This window comes from Barbus barbus (assembly GCF_936440315.1).
Source record: "Barbus barbus genome assembly, chromosome: 28".
In the NCBI taxonomy this organism is placed as follows: Eukaryota; Metazoa; Chordata; class Actinopteri; order Cypriniformes; family Cyprinidae; genus Barbus; species Barbus barbus.
The window spans coordinates 21,972,458-21,996,037 of NC_136756.1; the positions used below are offsets into that span (position 1 = coordinate 21,972,458).

The 23,580-nt window shown below is 36.1% G+C and overlaps 1 protein-coding gene across 2 annotated transcripts in view; it reads right to left on the bottom strand.

Annotated features, from left to right (window-relative positions):
- The window catches only part of LOC306848078 (3',5'-cyclic-AMP phosphodiesterase 4D-like), a gene marked incomplete at its 5' end in the record, with an annotated part of 114,631 nt that overhangs the window by 16,625 nt on the left and 74,426 nt on the right, over positions 1–23,580 (bottom strand). Inside the window, 5 exons of one of the 2 annotated variants that reach the window (XM_079382408.1) lie at positions 342–391; positions 543–619; positions 705–741; positions 904–1,095; positions 15,357–15,672. In XM_079382408.1, coding sequence (XP_079238534.1) covers positions 342–391; positions 543–619; positions 705–741; positions 904–1,095; positions 15,357–15,415 — 415 coding nt within the window. Of the gene's footprint in view, positions 1–341; positions 392–542; positions 620–704; positions 742–903; positions 1,096–15,356; positions 15,673–23,580 lie in introns of those variants that run through there. The other variant, XM_079382407.1, reaches the window with a different exon arrangement.

Sequence of the window (23,580 nt, forward strand, 5' to 3'; positions counted from 1 at the left end):
AAAATGTGAACTCAATGATAATTGATGATTTTGATCATTGAAATAAAGCTGAAATCAAATAAAATTAAATTAAAATGAGAAGTCGTGCCTCCGCAACTAACTGTTTTATTCAAAGTACTAAAATTAAAACTGAAATAAAAATAAATTAAAAGCTACTATAGAAATATAAAAAGTAATTTAAAACTAATAAAAATGATAAAAGCACATAAAAAAACTGAAAATATAAAAATAAAAATAAAAAATGTTAACAATACTATATCTGTATATAAACAATACTAAAATAACACTGCTGTTAAAATGGCATGGCAATATTTAAAATATAGAAAGTAATGGTACGACACCTGTGTAGGAGGTCTTTGTGATGGGAGGTGGGTTACACATGGGGGATCTCCTGGCAGAGAAAAAAAGAATGTGTCATTGTGTATGATGCAAGCTAAATAACACAGTTTGACTGCTGTTACCAAACATACAACATATACAAATTCTGTCAAGATCCAGTGTTATGATAAAAATGTGTGATATGTTAAATTTAAAGCACTCACTTGTTATTGGCCCTTTCCTGTTGTACATTTGTTAAAGCAGCAAAATTATTCCGGACAGTCCTTAAACTTGCCAGAACCTGAGAAAAGACGCATAAAATGAGTTAGATTGTGTTTCATAATTTTTTAAATTTTGAAATATTGACATATTTAATATTGCAATACCTGTGCAAAAGGGGTAACAATCATGTCATCACCGTGTCTGCAAAAAAAAGGACAAAATACCAATTACAACAGCACAAGCTTTTTCTCTTCATGGTTTTCCTTATTTGTCTTTCCATTTATGAATAAAACATGAACATTAATAAAAAGAAATGTATATGCCAATAAACCAGTTCTGCATTTAAAAGAGACATTTGCTCACATGTCACTGGCAATGGAGGAGTTTCTGGACATAGACTTTGGTGAGAGGTCATAGTCGCTGTCAGAGCGGTACAGGAAGGACTCTCTCCTCTGGCTGTGCACAAAGTTGGCCTGGAGGATGAGACCTGACCCTGGGCTGGCCATGGGATCCAGCGGACTACGTCCTGATGAGGTGCCATTGTCCACATCAAAGCTGGGGAGACAAAACAACAGGACAGTTAGCACTGATGTTAAATGAGAAAACTGGAGGACGTTAGAGTAGCATATTACTCAGGTTGACAAAGTTAACAATTTCCAGTAATATGGGCATTTTGTTGACAAATTTTTACCTTAGCAGCTGTTGCGATTTGTCTTTTATTTTCTGGACAAATGTTTGCTATTTTCTACTATGAGTCTATAAAGGATATGTGTGTTAGGTTAGTTTTAAACAAAATTTTATGGAAAAACAGCATAAATTGTTTTCGGTTAGGTAACTCCTAATAGTGACGCAAGATACCTAGTGAGGATACAAGCAGCGTGTGGAGTGTGGACAAAACTGTCAGGACTCCAAATTAACATGTAATCAAATAATATAGATATGAAAAATGAAAAATAAACATAGAAATAAACATTAAAAAAGAAACGGTAACACTTTAAAATAAGGTTCAATAGTTAACATTAGTAAACATGAACTAAGAAAGAATACTTCAACAGCATTTTATTAATCTTAATGTTAATTTCAGCATTTACTAATGCATTATTAAAATCACAAGTTGTGTTTGATAACATTAGTTAATGTACTGTGAACTAACATGAATAAACAATGAACAAGCGTATTTTCATTAACTAACATTAACAAACAATGAACAATGCATTGTTAATGTTAGTTAATGAAAATACGCTTGTTCGTTGTTTATTCATGTTAGTTCACAGTACATTAACTAATGTTATCAAACACAACTTGTGATTTTAATAATGCATTAGTAAATGCTGAAAGTATAGCTAGAAGTATTGTTCATTCTTAGTTCATGTTTACTAATGTTGTTAACTAATGTTAACTAACGAACCATTCTGTAAAGTGTTTCCAAAGAACCATAAACAAAAACCAACAAACACAAAACAAAAAAATAGAAAAATAAAACGATTAAAAATAAAACAAAACTGTAAAAAAATATATAGACATGTCTATCAAATAATATTGACATGAAAAAAAACATAGAAATAAACATTCAAAAATAAACGTAAAACAAAAACCAACAAACACAAAACAAAAAATACACAAAAAGCAAATATTTAACAAATAAATATAAAGCAAAAAACTGAAAAATAAAACAATTAAAAATAAAACAAAACAAAAAATAAAGTAAAACTTCAATTTGATCCAATGTAATGTGACTAACATTATATTTAAATACATATTTATTGAGGTCGCTGTAATATTGTAGTGCAAAAAACAAAACATTAAAAAAAAAACTCTTCCAGAAAAAGTCCCAATTTAGAGGGCTTCCCCAGCTCAGCGGGAGCGATGTCCTTAACCTTCATCTCACTAGACCGACCTTACATCCACCCAACTGTGATTACAACAAGCTGACCCATAATCCCCGGGGAGCATTAATATAATTGCTCTGCCCTGGGTATTTTCCTGACACGAATGGTGACGTGGCTGTATGTCTTATTCTCGCTTAGCCATCGTCATCACCTTCATGCAGGCTCACATCTGAGACGAGTAACGTGATGCGGATGGATAAATCCATATTAGTGGTTCAGTCGGCACCTTGGTGACTTCAGCAGACTGTACTGTCTCGCACATAAGGGGCCAATGATTCATGACCCACGTAAAACGGGGGATTGAGTTTTGTTTTGTCTGAGAACAAATATGTCAGCAATAACAAAACTCACGCACAGTGCGAGGCGAAAACAGAATTTGGAGTTTGTGTCCAGTGCTTTGTCAACCCAACACGTCATGGCACCTGACTTTACTTTTGTGTTTCATTGAGAACTGACTTATTCACAGTTAAAACTAGAGCTGACGGTGAGAGGCCCGCTGATGTGCTGCCCTCATCTCTCTTGGGTCATATCACAGGAATGCACCGGCTTACCGTCTCACACTCTCAACTCTAGACATGCATTATGAATGAGACTGTTCTCCTTTTACTGTAACCCACACAAAAGCACTGATGCTTACGCTACAAAGGGGAATATGGGTATATTATAATAACCATAAATAAATCAACAAGCATGAAAATGAAAATGCCTCACTGATTCTAGAAAGATGGGACAAAACATCTCCAGTGATTAGTTTTGAGACCAGCAACATTTCTACTTTCTGAGATTAATCTCAGATTATCACTAGAACCTTCATAATAAAAAATATTCAATTCCTTTTTACATGCTCTTTATTTTATGAAATTATAATATTATCACTCACTACCCCTAAAACCACCTGTGCTCAGACCACAAAATATTTTACAGAATAAAATATTAAATATAACAAAACCTATATTTATATCAAACAATCAATCAATCAATCAATATTTAGATTTAAATTATAAAATTTTTGCACCAAAATATATTTTTTATTTTGCCTTGTGTCTTAAAAAGAATATAACAAAAAGAGTGTTTTTCACACACACTACCATTCATTGGGATTCTTTTCATGTTTTTGAAAATATTCTCTTACATTTACCAAGGCTGCATATTTTATTAAAATACAGTAAAACAATAATATTGTGAAATATTACTAAAAATGAAAATATAATGCTGCTCAAGAAACATTTCTTATCAATGTTGAAAACAATTGTGCCGCTTAATATTTTTGTCTAAATATTAATATTTTAATAATAATAATAATAATAATAAGTCAAGTCAAGTCGAGCTTTATTGTCATTCCGCTACATGTGGGGACATACAGTGGAAGAAATGTCGTGCCTCGCAGGACTGCGGTGCTACATAAATACAGACATACAACAATGAAGTAAAAAACACTATAAACCTATACACAACTAACCTACTGACAGATTTTAACTATAAGTATACTTATATATAAATATTTACCCTATACAAACTAAAAAAATAAAAGATAAAAAATACAAACTATACGAATGCTTCACAAATACTGTACATGTGCAAAGAGAAATATTTTGAGTCAAGCAGCTGGTTGGGGAACAGTGCAGGATCTAGTGCATGAGCATGTAAACATACATATATTGCTGAGTCTTTGTGGGATTGTGTACACGCAGCAGTGTGTGTAAAGTGTCTAGTGCACATAGAGGAGAGTGTGTTACTACAGGTGGTTTGTACAGGCCCACTCACCTGTGTGTAGCACACTTTGAATTGCACAAAAAAAGTTTCATACAGTTTTTTTCTTTGGTGTGGTAAGGTTGGGGGGTGGTCCATGTTTCAGGAGGTAGAGGTTTGCATGGGGTTTCAGAGGGGGGCGGGGTGATTTGAGTTCAGGGCTCTCACAGCCTGGGGGAAAAAGCTGTTGAGCAGTCTGGCGGAGCGGGCTCTGATGCTCCGGTACCGTCTTCCTGATGGTAGGAGCTGGAAGAGACTGTGGGAGGGAGGGATGGATGGAGTCCTTCACGATGCTGTTGGTTTTGCTAGAGCATCGTGTAAGGAAAATGTCCAGGATGGAGGGGAAGAAGGGCACCGATGATCTTTGCAGCTGTGTTCACTGTCCGCTGGAGGGTCTTGCGGTCAGCAGCACTGCAGTTCCCGTGCCAGACAGTGATGCAGCTGGTCAGCACACTCTCAATGGTGCCCCTGTAGAATGTGGTGAGGGTGGGTGGAGGGAGACTTGCTCTTTTCAGCCGGCGGAGAAAGTGTAGGCGCTGTTGTGCCTTTTTGGAGAGTGACATGGTGTTGGTGGTCCAGGTGAGATCCTCTGTGATGTGCACCCCCAGGAATTTAGCGCTGCTGAATCTCTCCACAGACAAGCTGTCGATGGTCAGTGGGGGGGTGGTCAACGGAGTTTCTCCTGAAGTCTATCACAACCTCCTTTGTCTTCCCCACATTGAGGGACAGATTGTTTGTGCCACACCATTCAGCCAGCTGTGCCACTTCCTCTCTGTAGTGCGTTTCATCGTTGTTGCTGATGAGACCTACCACTGTTGTGTCATCAGCAAACTTGCCGGTTGGAGCTGAACTTGGCAGTGCAGTCGTGGGTCAGCAGCGTGAAGAGCAGTGGGCTGAACATACAGCCTTGTGGGGCACCTGTGCACAGTGTGGTAGAGCTCGAGGTGTTGTGGCCGACACGGACTGACTGAGGTCTTCCGGTTAGAAAGTCCAGGATCCAATTACAAAGGGAATTGTTAAGGCCCAGCAGGTTTAGTTTATTTATGAGCTGTTGTGGGATTATTGTGTTGAATGCCGAGCTGAAGTCAATGAACAGCATTCTAACATAGGAGTCTTTATTTTCTAGGTGGGTAAGAGCCAGGTGGAGGGTGGAGGATACTGCATCGTCCGTAGAGCGGTTTGGACGGTATGCAAACTGGAGCTGGGAGGCTGGTTTTGATGTTGTGCATGACTAGCCTCTCAAAGCACTTCATCATGATTGGAGTCAGTGCGATGGGACGGTAGTCATTTAGACAGGACACAGGTGATTTCTTTGGTACCGGTATGATTGTTGTGGATTTGAGACATGTGGGGATGACTGCCTGAGATATCTGTTAGGACATCTGTCAGCTGTGCAGCACAGTCTCTCAGAACACGGCCAGGTATGTTGTCAGGACCCGCAGCCTTGCGTGGGTTAATCCTAGATAGGGTCTTCCTTACGTTGGCTGGAGACAGAAAGCGCGCCCGGTCGTTGGGAGGTGTGGGCAGTTTTTGTGCAGGTGTGTCATTCTGCATTTCAAACCGTGAATAAAAGTGGTTGAGTGCATCGGGGAGGGATGTGTCATCATCACAGGCCTGTGGCGGGGGCTTGTAGTCAGTGATGGTCTGCATCAAGGTTATTTTCACAAACAAAAACTAAAACGAAAACGATTGATGAAAATTTTTTTCCGTAAACTGAAATAAAATAAAAATATCAAAATATTTGAAAAACTAAAACGAAACTAAACTAACAACAGTTATTGAAAAACTAACTGAAATAAAATAATAATTAACAAAAATAAATAATTGTTTTCGTAATCATTACGTTCTCACCCCTTGGCTGAAAAATATATGAGCTGTGTGGCGGTTTAGGGAAATACCTGTAAATGGCGCATCTCTGACGCAAAGCAGTTTAAAGCAGAGTCCTGCACGGGTCCTGTTTGATAAACGTGCACCAGCAGTACTTAACAGAACACCCCGACCCGTTATCCCACAGCAGCACTCATTTATTTCTGTAGCCTACCAGACCAGAACCGTTTGACATAAAGACAGAGTCGCGACCCGAACCGGACCCGCATTAATCTACAACATCAGGAAGGAAAACTTTTATTATTTATTTATTTTCTCATGTAACACAAGCAATCAAACCAACATTAGGCAAGTTGGTGCTTTGAAGAAAAACAGACAAGCAACATGATAATTAACAGAAAAAAAAGATGAGAACGCACCTTTCTGTAAACAATACAAAACTTGCCCTAGCATCTTTCAAACTTTCGAACAAATAAATATGCATAGGCTAAATCACATCATACACACGCTTATAATTCTTCATAAATAAAGAAAATAACACATTCAGATGTGAGCCTTTAAATAGGCCTACGATTGCCGTTATTATTGAATTTTATTAGTCCCAGTTATGATTTATGTGCAGATGTTCACGGAAAAGTGCGCAAGACACGACAGTTACAATATCATGATTATAGTTAAATAAGAAAAAAAGACATAACCAAATTAGGCTATGTTTATTTTCATATTAAATATCTCAGCACACCATTAGATATGACATTAAGCGCAACTTGTGTAGATTTATGTAGTAAACTTCCTTTGGTGTATATTTGTATACTTTTACCGTCTCTCAATCTCAGCATGGGTTAATTTTGTCACTAAACGTTTGCCTCACTAAGGTTATATTAAAGTCTTTCGTTAGCCTTCGCTCTGGAAGTGATCTGTTGATTCTGCTAAACTTAAATTAAAACTGAAACTAAAATGGAAACTAAACTATATAAAAACTAAATGAAAATGTGTTCACAAAATACAAACTAAACTAAAACTAACAAAAATATTAATGAAACTAATAAAAACTAAACTGAATTTCTTAGCAAATTTGAAAACGATATTAAAATAAAACGAATTTAAAAATTCAAAACTATAATAACCTTGAATGGCTTGCCACAGGATCCGTGTGTCTCTGCTGTCTGTGAAGTGATTGTTGATTTTTTGAGCATATGACCGTTTTGCATTTTTGATGCCACAGGACAGATCGGCTCCTGCCGTTTTGAGGGCTGCTTTATCTCCTGATCTGAATGCTTCATCTCTGGTCTTTAGCAGCCCACGAACCTCTGCTGTCATCCATGGCTTCTGGTTTGCACGTGTGGTGATGGTCTTGGTGACTGTCACATCATCATCAGCATTTGAGTGGTTTTTAGGAGACTTTCAGGATTTAAAAGTCGTTACCCTCACTTTTGATCACTTCAATGTGTCCTTGCTGAATAAAATCATTAATAAAAAACATCTTACTGACCCCAAATTGTTGATCAGTAATGTATGTTCTATTAACAATTGTCATTATTGCATATCTATATATCAAATCTTCTTTTGTTGAATATTGCTGTCCAGATTCTTCTATCCAAATGTTTATTAATTTTCGATTCCCCACAATAAGGAAAAGCTCTTTAGCAAATAGTGTTGTCTAGTGTGTCTTCATTTACAGAGGGGAAAATACACCACCCGCATCCTCTCCCCTTCCTCCTCGTCTTCACTTTGCTAGTGCTCTAATTTCACTCCCCTAATTTCCCAAATAAATAGTATGTGAAGGTCTCCATCTGTTCCCTGTACAAAGATCACTGCCTGCTTAAACTACACTTAACATACAAACACACACAAGTGCACACACACCAACACATCTTATAGGTCCAAAAGCACATACCAAGTGCATACTTTTGAGGGTAATTATCTTGAAGTTATTTTGTTCCTGATATACAAACATTCCATAATTAATTCACACACGACACAGACACAACAACAAAGAACAATGGAAAACTAAGAAACTTAGAGCAACACACAAAACATTTCTAGCAGCTTTAATTCAGTGTCAGATAAAAAACCTCTATTAATCTTATGAGAAACCTTTCTGTTGCACTCCTAAATGTCAAAATATTAAAAAAAAACAAGTTGTTGTGTTAACCATAGTTTAGTTTAACTGAGAGGTTCGTAGAAGTCTGAATTTAATCCCTAATTACTTTTTTGCTGGAATTGGACAAAATCTCTAAGCTCTTTAGACGTCAAACAGCGCTCTGTGACGCAATGCACATGATACATTAAACAGTCATTTCTAGATAATCATAATGACTTCCAGTTATTTTAAAGCATAATGGAACAGGTTGGGTGGAATCTCCCCAGACACCACTGATATTATCAAAGCATGTTAGCGGAAATTACTTCCAAACTTGCCAGAACTTCTAGAGAATTTACTGTACACCAGTTAACTTTCATTATATAACATTAACAGAGGACCCAAAAAGTATTTGGACAAAAATATATGAATGTCATAGGAACAAGCAAAATATTTCACAAAAATAAATATAATTTTAAAGTAATCAAATTTATTTGTTAAACTAATAAAAGTATGTTGATTATTTAAAAATGTATAAATTATAATTATGACAAACATAAATAGTAAATAATACAAACTGAATTAATAGGTTTTTTTTTTTCATTTCATTCTAAAACAAAACCAATCAGAGCGCCTTGTTATCACTAGTTTTATTTTGATTTCTCGAGTCTGCTATTAGCTTATAGCCCGTTAGCATCGGCAGCGTGGCTGCTGCTAATCTCGCTTAGATTGCTAATACTCTATTCACACACATTACCACTGTTTCACTGTTACTTGCTTAAATGGTGGATTTGTGTCTACCTTTGAGTGCAGGTAAGGACACATTCGAGCTGCATTCGGTGCAGCTGGAGCTGGAGGCCGTGGAGAAGCAGATCCGCGACCTGGTGGAGAAGCAGGCCCAGCTGAGAGATATAGATATCGTACCTCAAAGTGATGATGTTACTGATAATTTCCTTGTATCGTGCATGCTGCGTATTACTGATATTAGTTATATGGCTCCGCGTTATCGTCCGGGCAGAACTATTGTTCCAGCCACCAAAGACAGATTCACAAATAACCTGCCTGATTTATCTCAACTGCTCTGTGTACCCATAAATACACATGAACTAGACGAAATGACTAGCAACATGGGCACTATCTTCTCTAATACATTAGAAGCTGTTGCCCCCCTCAAATTGAAAAAGGTTAGAGAAAAATGTACTGCGCCATGGTACTACAGTTATACCCATTCTCTCAAGAAAGAAACTCGTAATCTTGAGCGCAAATGGAGAAAAACTAACTTGGAAGTTTTTAGAATTGCGTTGAAAAACAGTATGTCCAGCTATAGACAGGCTCTAAAAGCTGCCAGGACAGAGCATATCCGCAAACTCATAGATAATAACCAAAACAATCCAAGGTTCTTATTTAGCACAGTAGCTAGATTAACAAATAAACACACGCCACCCGATCTAAATATTCCCTCACAGTTTAATAGTAATGACTTTATGAATTTCTTTACTGATAAAAATAGATAACATCAGAAATACAATATCAAATGTAGATTCTACTGCGTCTAGTATTTCAGCTTCATTCATCGCACCCAAAGAAAAACTGCAGTGCTTTACAACTATAGGACAGGAAGAGCTAAATAAACTTATCAGTGCATCTAAACCAACAACATGTATTAGATCCTGTACCCACTAAACTACTGAAAGAGTTGTTACCTGTAGCAGAAGAACCGCTTCTCAATAATATTAACTCATCGTTATCTTTAGGTCACGTCCCAAAACCATTCAAGCTGGTGGTTATTAAGCCTCTTATTAAGAAACCACAACTAGATTCTAATGAACTGGCAAATTACAGACCCATTTCAAATCTTCCGTTTATGTCTAAAATTTTAGAAAAAGTTGTGTCTGCTCAATTGTGCTCCTTCTTGCAAAAAAATGATCTCTATGAAGAATTTCAGTCAGGTTTCAGGCCTCACCATAGTACAGAAACTGCACTTGTTAAAATTACAAATGACTTGCTTCTTGCTTCAGACCAAGGCTGCATCTCATTGCTAGTATTACTTGATCTTAGTGCTGCGTTCGACACTATAGACCATGACACACTCATAGATCGATTACAAAACTATACTGGTATTCAAGGGCAGGCTTTAAGAGGGTTTAGATCCTACCTGTCCGATCGCTACCACTTTGTTCATTTAAATGGAGAGTCATCACAATTATCACCAGTAAAGTATGGAGTACCACAAGGACCTGTCCTAGGTCCTCTGCTATTTTCAATATACATGTTGCCTCTTGGTAATATTATTAGAAAATAAGGGATTAGTTTTCATTGTTATGCTGATGATACTCAATTATATATCTCAACAAGACCAGATGAAACTTCTAAACTATCTAAGCTAATAGATTGTGTAAAAAAATTTAAAAGATTGGATGACCAATAATTTCCTCCTATTAAATTCAGATAAGACAGAGATATTACTTATTGGACCAAAAAACATTACACAGAATCTCTTGGATTACAATTTACAACTAGACGGATGTATTGTTACGTCCTCTAAAGTCAAAAATCTGGGTGTTATATTAGACAGCAACTTGTCCTTTGAAAATCATATTTCCCATGTTACAAAAACAGCATTCTTCCATCTTAGAAACATTGCCAAGCTTCGAAACATGCTACCTGTTTCTGATGCAGAAAAGCTAGTTCATGCATTCATGACCTCTAGACTGGACTATTGTAATGCACTGCTAGGTGGTTGTCCTGCATCTTCAATAAACAAGCTACAGGTAGTCCAGGTCAAGAAAATATGATCATATTACCCCAATTTTACATCCTCTGCACTGGCTACCTATTAAGTTCTGTATCATTTACAAAATATTATTACTTGCCTATAAGGCCCTAAATGGTTTCGCTCCTGCGTACCTAACTTGTCTTCTACCACGCTACAATCCAACCCGCTCCCTAAGGTCGCAAAACTCTGGACTTTTGGTAGTACCTAGGATAGCAAAGTCCACTAAAGGAGGTAGAGGTTTTTCACATTTGTCTCCCAAACCCTGGAATAGCCTTCCTGATAACGTTCGGGGTTCAGACACACTCTCTCTGTTTAAATCTAGATTAAAGACACGTCTCTTTAGCCAAGCATTCACATAATGCATCTTATAATCTTGTACTGCAGTTATATCTGATCAAATGTACATTATTATTATTCTTTAGCTTGGGTTGAACAAATCATTTTTGCTTGGATGGAACAGCAGCTACGCTATTATGTCTCTATTTGTTTCTCTGTTAACATCCCATGGTAACTAGGAATTACAAAAGATTCAGTCTGGATCCAACCCATAAATGATCTGAGATGACCAAACACCTGAGAAAAGATAATGCCAACCCCTCAGAGGACCTCAGAGGATGCCAACGCTCAGACAACATACAGAAATACCTAATTTTGCCATAAGTCAAACATATTAAGGTTCTGCAATATATAAATATATTGTGGAAACTTAATTTCCTGTAGAGCTGCTTTGCAGCGATTTGTATTATAAAAAGCGCTATACAAATAAACTTGAACTTGAAATGGAGCATGTCCATAGTTCATGTGCGAAACTACATCTGTGGTTACATTTTTCTGCACCTGTGTGAAGTGACTTCATATATCCCCTAAAATAAGACCAGTTTATAAATAAATAGTAAAAATAGCACAGAAAAGTTAGAAGTTAAAGCTTGTTCTGAGAAAATCTCTAGCATAATTAGTTTGCAGATGGGACTAGGTTTGACTTTTTGGGGTCACTGTATGTTTTCTATTTAAAGGGGTGTATGGATTTTGGTTTCTTCATGAGTTGCTTATAAAAAGAGTTATTTTTCTTTCTAGACAAGGAAGATCAAAAGCAGAAGGATTTAGAACAACATGTTTTAACATCACTTAAAGTCAAGATATATAAAAACCAAAGTGATTTGCTATACAAATACCTAAAACAATCACAATACAGGGAGTTATTCTTCTACAAACTACAAGAACCACTATGGACGGTGTGCATTTCCATTTAATGTTACTTTAGGGAAAGGATTAACTATGTCTATACCTTAAAAACATCAAAGGGATAATTACAGTAGCTGCAATCTCTACTATGCTATCTATAGCATCAGATGTCCAACTGGCTAGCTCTATTGTTGTGGTCATCCTGCCCAATCCCTTTGGTCATGCAGTTTAAGCCACTTTAATTGAGACTGGCTGTTTCCCAACTAACTGTTTTTGGTACTAAACCTACCTTTTCCAATTAGAATGGTAGTAAACAATAACAATGCTAAGAGTTCACAGAGTTCTCAAAGGAGTTTAAATTATACTTTGAGTACTAATATTTGTAATAAAAGAAAATGACAACAGAAACGACCTGCTCCGTTTTGTGAAATGTAAACCATATGCAAAACATTTCTGTAAACTGATATTAAAAAAAATATATAAGTAACCTAATAACCATAACTTAAATACATATTTGTGATTCCATAACTGAAGAAAAAGAAATGAGTTATCCCTAATGCTAAAAGTTGATCTCTAATGAACTGGTATGTGACTACCTGCCCTCCTAAGCTCTATTTAATGGCAGAAAGTAGAACCCAATGGTTCGAGACCACATGCAAAGAGAATGTAGAAGACATTGTTTTCTTCTGGTGATCACATTAGGCTGTTCCCAAAACACTGCTGCTTTTCTTGTCAATCATGAGACTGAACAAGAATATGCTCAAAATAGACACATAAAAGAGATGCACAGATAAAAATAGCAGGCAGGAATAATTCATGAATCAAATCAAGCTCTGTCAAAAGCATAAAAATAACTGTTGTTAAAATTACCATGTTCTAAAATAAGTAAAGGAAATATGGGAAAGTGAATCAGTCAGTCAAAGCAGCAAAGTTTTGGGAGTGACTTATTAATTGTTTAGTTGAGTTCTGAAATTAAAATTATCTGAACTATCAAATGAAAAAAGTTGACATTACATAAAAATATTTTTGGGCCATTTATTTTGAGCAACTTAAAATATTAAACAACAAGAAATTACAATGTCAAGTTTGGTGGTGAGGGCCAAACACTTAAATGCTTGCTCTAGAATAATTTGTATTTTTGGTCATGGGGATAACATGATAACACGAATATGTATTGTTCAGAAATAATAGATGTTTTAGCTCTATGTAGTGTTTTTGATTATATTTTGTAAAGTTTTCGATTGTATTTTGTGTTTGTGTTATGTTCCACAAGTTGAGTAAACTCAAAAAATCCTGAATCTGTTACCTTAAGTTTTTAAGTTCTCTCAATTTCAGATTTTTTAGAGTGTATCTCAATTATTTGAGTTAATTAGGCTTTAAAAAGTGATTGTCGCCTCTACAAATAACTTAAATCTTTATGTACGTAATGACATTAACAGAAAAAGAGTGAAAGCCATATTTAGCGACTGCTGCTGACAACAGAAACACATGTGCTCATCTTAACACACAATTCCACGAAATGCAAATATTGCACTTTGCCACATAAAAGCTGTTGTAATTGGATGGCTCTTGATGTGTTTATCTAACAAGGCGCTATAATGTGTCAGTGATGTCAAAGCTTAAACGACAGGAGAGGAAATGAGCCATCTATTCCATCAGATTAGGTGTCATACAAAACATAACAAATCCGCAAACCTCTCTTTTACATAGAGAAACAAATACACACAGATTAAAACACTCCACGAGCTGGAAGATGTAAGACTCTCTTAAATGCAACCACGAATTGGAAATTAGAAACGTCTATTGAGATCACTAATGAAAAGCCCATTTAACTGGTTTAATTTGCGTGCATAATATAACCGCACAGTATGCAAATTCAAATGATGGTAATATTTTATTAGACTAGCCCAAATGACAATAGTATGAATGACAGGATATGAGATGCAACTATCACTTAATGATTGGTGTGTATGACATGCATTGCGTCACTGTCATACATTACAATAAAGCAAAATAAACAGGAACTGCAGACAATAGGGTCAATATATGAGGTGAAGGAAACACATACTGACACACACACGTCGCCCTATACACTGATGACATCAATAAGATGTCAGTGAGATTTCCTACTGACATCTTAACCTTTTTTCATACACACACACACTTTCTGAAAGCAAGGACGTTTGCTTAGCTGAGAGCCGTTATTCATGGGCATGGAATGAAGCATTCCACTAGCAAAGGGGGGGTTGTAACCCGTCTCTTTTTTTGCTAGCCTGCTTTATAAACATTCAGACACAAACATAACATAATTATGCACCAAAATATTCCTGTGAATCATTAATATGCAATATCTCAGATTTTGCAGTGATGGATGACTGCTCATATTATTCTTCACACACGCATTGCATTTAAACAGACTCAAAACTGTTGTACCAAAATAATCAGTTATCCACAAACAATCATCACTTGCTTCTAAAATAAGCAAACACAAATGGAGAACAAGATGGGACAAGAGAAACAAGGGTGAGGTATCTGCCCTCTGGCACTGCTTGCAAATATGCAGCAATCCAGCAGCAGTCTTCTCATGTGGAAATAACAGTCCGCCTTTTTGCCATTTTTGTTTTTTTAAGGTGATTGCACAAACGTATTGGATATAGTATTGGTCGACATACTTGTTTTCAGTTAAATTAAAAGGAGTAAAATGCAATCCCAAAATGCAATGTGCAAAACATTTTCTCTGATTGAATTTATTTACTGAAGTTAACTCAAACCATGTATATTTAGCTTGAATAATATATACATATACAGTGTTTTAATATATATTTTAACATTTGATGGTGTAAACATTGGATAAAGTATATTTTTATATGTACAAAAACAAATTATTTCGGTAAAAAAAAAACACCATAAAGTAATAAACCAAAATTTGATGACATAAAATTGACTTGGGGCCAAATCATCTCTACCCTTATTTGACAAGCAGACAACATAATGCATCAAAGAATGTTTAAATCTATCCCGCAGTTACACTTTAACAAGTCAATGTGAGACAGAAAGTAAATAAAAAACTCAGAGGAAGAGTACTAGTGGAAGAGAATGTAAATAAAAGACAAATTCCTTAGGTAGTGTGAAACTCAATTTGTGGAAGTGGAAAAACAAAGGGGTTTAATACTTAAGAGGAAGCAGAGAGTTGCACAAGATGTTAAAAAGAGATATGGAAAGCCAAACGGTTGATGTAAGAGGGGAGAAGGAAACAGCAAGCATGGGGTAATAGGTTAAGGGAGGAGATAGCCAAGAAGTTCTCCTTTACCCGTCTGTGTTCTTAAGTGAACTGGTGGAGCGAGACCGGGGCTTCATGATAATGCTCATTCTGGACGTGGATTTCCCTCTGCTAGCGGCTACAGCTAATCCCAGCAGTGTGTGTTTGTTTTCAGTCCTCACGTGTGTCTCCAAGTGTGAACATGACTTGGTCGAGACGGCCCTGCCTCTGTTTGGTCCACTGACAGGAGCCCCTCGTGTCCCGTGACTCTCAAACTGACCGGACAGGCGTTCCAGTGTTTCTGTCACTCAGCAACTGACTGCTATAATTCAAGACAATCCGTCTCTCCCCCACTCGCTCTCTCTCTCCTGAAACTCCCACACTGTGTACTTTCCTCCCTCCCTTACTGGCTAGCTGCAGGGCTCACTGCTTGGACTCATGTAGTAATGACGTAGTCGGGGGTAGGGCACTCCTCATGTTTGATATGACTGAATGGAGGAGGCAACTTAACACCTCAACTTGTGAGGTTTCAGATGACAGGGAAAAATGAAAGGTAAGGGATCCCAACGGATGGGAAGGAGTTGACCAGTAGTATGAATTCACACTGAGTCAAAAGATTTAGTGTGAAACTGCACATCCTGCGAAGCCTGGAATTTCAAAACCACTTCATCCACACGAGTCATTCACAATGAGCTTATTAAAAGCACTTTCACATACTGTGCAATGACCAGCATGTAATAATATAAGAGTCATTTAACGGCCAAAATAGACAACAAGGGCTCTTCAAACATCACTAAAAGGTAAAAAAATGACTAGTGTCAAGAACTGAGAACTCTGAGAACTCTTCAGCAAATAAAATTGAACACGTGTGGCTGTGCTTGACTAGTTTGCGTGAGCTTGTCTAACGGTTCACACATTAACCCAAGGGCCCTCTGAGGTGTTCCAGTGATGCATGACACACGTCAACCAATGACAGCAAAGTAGGGAGTATCGCTTGCAGCTCTGCTCACTTCATGGTTTCAATAAACATTTAGACAACAAGCTTGATTTTATCTTCAGAGAAAGTTTACAGATCTGATAATGAATTAGTTTGTGAGAAATTTGTCAGTGCTAAATTATAACAAATTTAAAAAGGCACTAGAATAAGACTTTAATGGTGAGTGTGTGTTTGTTTCACTACATATAGACAGCGGAGTAACTATCACACAACAGCAACAGCTGATATAAGTTTGTGCACATCATTGCCCCCCTGTGTTCACAAGAGATTAAAGCAGATAGTACTAGATCAAATCAAGAACATCTCCTGACAAAGTCAATTATAGAGTGTAAAAACAATGTAAAAACAATTAAGTATTTATTCTAAGTGCTGTGGAATTAACTGTGGAATTAATTATTCTAAGTGCTGTGGAATTAATTCACGGATTCACAAGTTGACACACTTTTTACAAGAAAAAAAAAACAATTAAAAAACAGCTAAACTCAAAGACGACAGAAAAAAAATGGCTTAACTGCATCAGTTAGTAATAAATACAGTGCAATTATTGAACATTTCTACCATTATTGATCAGAAAAATGATTTTATTTATTTAATGATTTAATGATGTAGAGGCATGTTGTCACACTATATCGGGTAATGAGAACCTGCTGTATATTGACAGTAATTTGTAAATGTTTCTTTTTTCTTTTTTTTTTTTATAAATTTTGTCTAAAGTAAAAAAGGACGTCTTCCACATTTAAGATGTATTAAAAGCTTTTCCGCAACTTTATATATATATATATATATATATATATATATATATGTGTGTGTATGTATGGGTATATATATATATATATATATATATATATATATATATATATATATATATATATATATAGGCAAAATCAGCAACAATGACGATGATTGTCATGGCAGAATATAAATATATAAATCTGCAATCTATCTATATAAATTAATATTTAGTAATAAAAAAAGATACCAATAAACAATACACTGCAAATAAAAATGGGGAAAAGTAATATACAAAGATTTTTTTATTGCCATATCAGCAAAAAATTGGGGGGAAAAATTTAAAAGGTAATATATTAACAAAAATATATATATATTGCTTCGGCCAGCAGAAATTGTAATAAACAGAGTGTCAAAAACATTACATCATATAAACCATGTGACAGCTAAACCCAATATCAACATTACCCATTTGACATTTGCAAAAATTAACCCATGGCATGGTCCAATTATGTAATGTATATACCAGTGAGGTTTTATCATGTTTGCTTGCTTAGACAGGAGCAATTACAATAATATACTCAAAATCTAGCTTGATTGGTCCTTAAGACAGATAGGATACTTAAGACAGTTATAAAAACAGACGACCACTGCAAAAAAAAAAAAATCATTGATGCAGTTACTGATACAGCCCCATCTAGTGTGTACTTTTAACCAATTAAAAGGTACACTGCAAACCATATATCTGTCTAATGTGCAATGTACCTGCGTGACTTGAACCAGCGTTTCCTTTTCTTGCCTTTCAGTGAGTTTATATCAAGGTGGCGGCCATTCCAAGGAAAAGTGCTAAGAAAGAGAGAAAGAGGAGAACCGCCAGGAGATTCACTAGCCATGGTGTCCTGAGAAAACTGACAGCTTGACTGACTCCAAATAAGAGAGCTTCAGCTTTGTGTGAGGAAAATGTCCACGTCACTACTCTGACCTCATCCCATAATCCAATAACACCTGTCTGGCCTTCTCGCATTCAGCTGGTATGTCGGAAACACAAGCTTCTGTGCTGGTAAACTGTACATGAAACTATCTCAAAAGTAAAGAAGTAAAAGAGCAGTTTATTGCTCCGGCCACATCTGCAGTCCTCATGGGCATCTTTCTTCTGGTCCTTTTCAGAGTCAGTAGAAAGGTCCCTTTAATGTCCAAAGCCAAGGTATTGTAACTGTGACCTTCATTGCCTGCCACTTGAAGTTTCCCTCACAGTTTATTAGTAATGACTTTATGAATTTCTTTACTGATAAAATAGATCAGAAATGCAATATCAAATGCAGATTCTACTGCATCTAGTATTTCAGCTTCATTCATCGCACCCACAGGAAGAGCTAAATAAACTTATCAGTGCATCTAAACCAACAACATGTTTATTAGATCCTATACCCACTAAACTACTGAAAGAGTTGTTACCTGTAGCAGAAGAACCGCTTCTCAATATTAACTCATCATTATCTTTAGGTCACGTCCCAAAACCATTCAAGCTGGTGGTTATTAAGCCTCTTATTAAGAAACCACAACTAGATTCTAATGAACTGGCAAATTACAGACCCATTTCAAATCTTCCGTTTATGTCAAAAATTTTAGAAAAAGTTCTGTCTGCTCAATTGTGCTCCTTCTTGCAAAAAAATGATCTCTATGAAGAATTTCAGTCAGGTTTCAGGCCTCACCATAGTACAGAAACTGCACTTGTTAAAATTACAAATGACTTGCTTCTTGCTTCAGACCAAGGCTGCATCTCATTGCTAGTATTACTTGATCTTAGTGCTGCGTTCAACACTATAGACCATGACACACTCATAGATCGATTACAAAACTATACTGGTATTCAAGGGCAGGCTTTAAGAGGGTTTAGATCCTACCTGTCCGATCGCTACCACTTTGTTCATTTAAATGGGGAGTCATCTCAATTATCACCAGTAAAGTATGGAGTACCACAAGGATCTATCCTAGGTCCTCTGCTATTTTCAATATACATGTTGCCCCTTGGTAATATTATTTGAAAATAAGAGATTAGTTTTCATTGTTATGCTGATGATACTCAACTATATATCTCAACAAGACCAGATGAAACTTCTCAACTATCTAAGATAATAGATTGTGTAAAAAATATAAAAGATTGGATGACCAATAATTTCCTCCTATTAAATTCAGATAAAACAGAGATATTACTTATTGGCCCAAAAAACATTACACAGAATCTCTTGGATTACAATTTGCAACTAGACGGATGCACTGTTACGTCCTCTAAAGTCAAAAATCTGGGTGTTATATTAGACAGCAACTTGTCATTTGAAAATCATATTTCCCATGTTACAAAAACAGCATTCTTCCATCTTAGAAACATTGCCAAGCTTCGAAACATGCTACCTGTTTCTGATGCAGAAAAGCTAGTTCATGCATTCATGACCTCTAGACTAGACTATTGTAATGCACTGCTAGGTGTTTGTCCTGCATCTTCAATAAACAAGCTACAGATAGTCCAAAATGGACTTTTGGTAGTACCTAGGATAGCAAAGTCCACTAAAGGAGGTAGAGCTTTTTCACATTTGGCTCCCAAACTCTGGAACAGCCTTCCTGATAACGTTCGGTGTTCAGACACACTCTCTCTGTTTAAATCTAGATTAAAGATACATCTCTTTAACCAAGCATTCACATAATGCATCTTATAATCTTGTACTGCAGTTATATCTGATCAAATGTACATTATTATTATTCTTTAGTTTGGGTTGAACAAATCATTTTTGCTTAGATGAAACAGCAGCTACGCTAATTATGTCTCTATTTGTTTCTCTGTTTCTGCCACAGGATTAACATCCCAGTACAGTTCACTCTTTCTTTCCAATAAAGATCTGTAAAGCTTGCTATATTATCTTTAAAATACAGTATCCTCTTTAAGTGATGTTTCTTATTTTTTACTATACAGACACATTTAATATTTATTATTTAGAATACATAGCACTACAGTATTTAATTTAAATTGTTTTTTTTTAAAGCCAAAATAACTTTGCATGCTGTCTGTCTTAAAGTACTGCATAGCAGATGGTAAGTTTCTGGAAAAGTACTGATACATCTCCACATGCATTCACCCCCATATCACACTCCCACTCACCTACAACCAATTATTAGTAAAAATAAATCATCAGGAGTTGATCTAAGAAAAACTACGCTATTTTAAAAAGTGTTAAATATATTCTAAATCTGATAAATGTGCTAAACCTCCTACTCATAATTACTTGGATGAAATAAAACCATGCAGAGAGAGAGACTCAACATTAGCGGCTGACCGCAGCTGAATGAAGAACAGAACGCAGACGATTTGAATGGGTCTGTGCCACTATACTGGAAAAAATCCAGCAATATAAAATGAACTTGATTTTCCCTTTTTCTTCATCTGAAAACTGTTTATACTTTGCATCTTATCTGATGTGTCCTTTACCTGTCCATTCTAAGTGTGTGTGTGTGTGTGTGTGTGTGTGTGTGTGTGCTTTATTGGCATTAGCATAAGGCACATATCTGATAGCGATTTTCTGTTGCCGAGCATTTGTCTTTGGCCCAATACACTCCGACTTACTCTCTCTCACTTACAAACACACACACACATTCAAATTTCTCTCAATGTGTACTGTAGTTATTGACACACACCTGCTACTTACTGGACTGCGCGAATGTCAAAACAATGACATATATTAGTTATTAGTAGTAATGCTACTAATATGAACCTTTATGAATACAAATTTAACACACATTTGTTATGCAAGTTTCCACAATATTTGATAATTACCCAGAAAAGGTCACGAGAGCCACTCAATTCGACTAGCCACTCAATTTATCTAACCGAGCTGTAGATAAAACAGGTTTATCGGTGACGAGAAGCATTAAAGGATCTTTAAGGAAATCAATGGGCTCATAACCAGCTGGTTATCACATCCTATTATTATCCACAGCTTTAAACAACATCAGACATATTTACATGCATTTTCTTTTAAATTCAACAACATATGAATAATAGCTCGAGTTTAACCATTGACATTAAGCATTCACATAATAAGTGATCCAAACTGTCAGAACAACATTTATTCATTCATTAATTAGCCAGGATAAACACTATGAAATATGGAACAATCTTTCCAAACTATATCCCACAAGGAAACATTTAATGAGGACAACAAAACAAATCTCACATGCTAACATCTCCTAAATTATAATCCAGTCCTGAATTGAATAATAAATGTAGCAGCGGACTATTCTGAAAACTTTACCATTTTCTCCGAGGTTTGATGTCAATAGGTTTGTTGATGGCATACGGCGAGCCATTGATGCAAGCGCTACGGTAACGGGCGATCCTCTCCAGAGAACAAAGTTCTGAGTTTGCTGGCAAACTCATCGTCGAGTTACAATCAACGCTGAACGGGACCAACTACAGCTGAGCAAGCCTTCCTGGGTCAGTTTGACCAGTTTTCAGTACTGTGAGTAAAAATGAGAGTGGACTGGAGGATGAGCAGAAAGTAAGAGGAGGGAAAAAGAGAGTGAGAGAGAGCGGGAGGTGGGTGAACAAGAAGCAGGTAGGTGCTGAAATCATTGGCGAGATCATTAAGCTCAATCAGCCATTAATGAACTTTAATGAAGACCATCCAGAGTCAGCGTGTGAGTGTCTAAGTCTATAAAATCCCACACACACGTTTCATGGAATAGTCCTGATCTGCTCCAATCATACTTATATTGACTCAGTGGCATTTCTAAAAAGCTTTTATGTCCCGACTCTTTGCCCTTAATCAGACAGACGGGGCTGACGCACATCAAGAACATAGTCTCGCAAATGACAAGATGCCACAGACATTATATTTCTACTTTCAGCCAATTTAACCCAGTGCAACAGCTTTGGCTTGTTAATAGTCTTTCATGTGTACTGGACCTAATGTCTTGTTATACACTGTATGTATGTAACAAATTAAACTTTGGCATTCAATGCATGCCACATTGTTTGTGCTACAGACATTAATAATTCTCCAAATTGCTGTCTGCTATTACTTTTCTAAGCAATCAGAGCCATCTAAAGCTATTAAAATAATCAATTTTGAAGGAAACTGGGTTGAAATGCACTAAAAAGCAATCAGAAAACCTTAGCAACTGCACAGCAACCCTGATAACTTAAACCCCTTAACACTGTGACCAAGCACTGCTGACAGTTTGTACAGAAAACTGTTTCTAATATTGTATGTGAATATCAAAATTGAGAACATCCAGCACAAATGACAACAGAATAACTCCTGATATTAGAAGCTAAACGATGAGAGTTACTAAAAAACAGTAAAAATTCTGCTTTGTTCACTAGATGGCAGCAGACCAACAGATTATTACGAGCTCAGGTCTGGTTAGCCACTGTTGGTAGATGACATAACTACACAATAATGGAGGCAAAGCATCCATCTCTAGACAGCCATTCAAAAGCAAGTGTATTTTGTGACTACAGAATGTTTTATAAAAAACATATAAATGCAAACATTTATTATATAGGTGAGCCTGTCAGAAATGCTGTAGCTTAGTAACTGTGTATTTTGTGAATTCTGTCAACCATATATTTCGCAGTTTCTCCTTTTGGGTTGCTGAAATGAAAGAATAACATGAGGGCATAAAAACAATTAACTATTCTTGTAAGTATTGGCAAAGAACACAGAAATGCCAGTAATTTAATGAGACAGATTTTCATTTGAACTGTGTTCTGAGTCTATTAAAAGTATTGACACTGTTAGAGAAAAACACTTGCCTCTATAATAATAATAACTTATATAAGATCCTCAAACCACAACAATCAAATCATTATCTAATGCCAAACACCCAGATAATTCCTCAGACAATTTGTTTTTAATGATTTAGTTTTTTGCCCTAGTCTAAATATTAATTATTTTTAACAAATTACAGTGAAGAGCTGGAATGTAATAAATCAATAAATAACATAATAAAAATAGTTCTAATTTATAATGAAATTAAATCAATTAGAACTTACAGTTCAGAATAAAAAATAATAATAATATAATAAAATATAATAATTCATATATTAAATAATAATTAGAAATACATACAAATATATTAAAAACATTACATTAACAAATTTAAAAAGACTAATACGTGAGAAAAAAAAATCTAATGTTTTTCCACAAAATTCTTTTCAGTGGTAACTAAGACCTTCTCAGTTACCTGTTATCTGGTTCACCGGCTAAACCTGAGAGCAGCTTTGCAGTAGATATCTTCATTTCTTACCACTAGGGAGCACTCTATCACCTGCAGTGACACAGTTACTTTAACAAGGGTCTCTCTCACTCTGAGACTGAACATCTCATCACAACAGGAGGGGGGGGGGGGGGGTGCAGTCACCGCTATAGAGAAATGTGTCCAAGGCCAAAAACCCATTACCACATGACACTTATGTAATGATCATAGTGTTTCATAGCAAAAATCGATTTTGCCACAAAGTACATGAATATATTATATACACATAAATTGAAT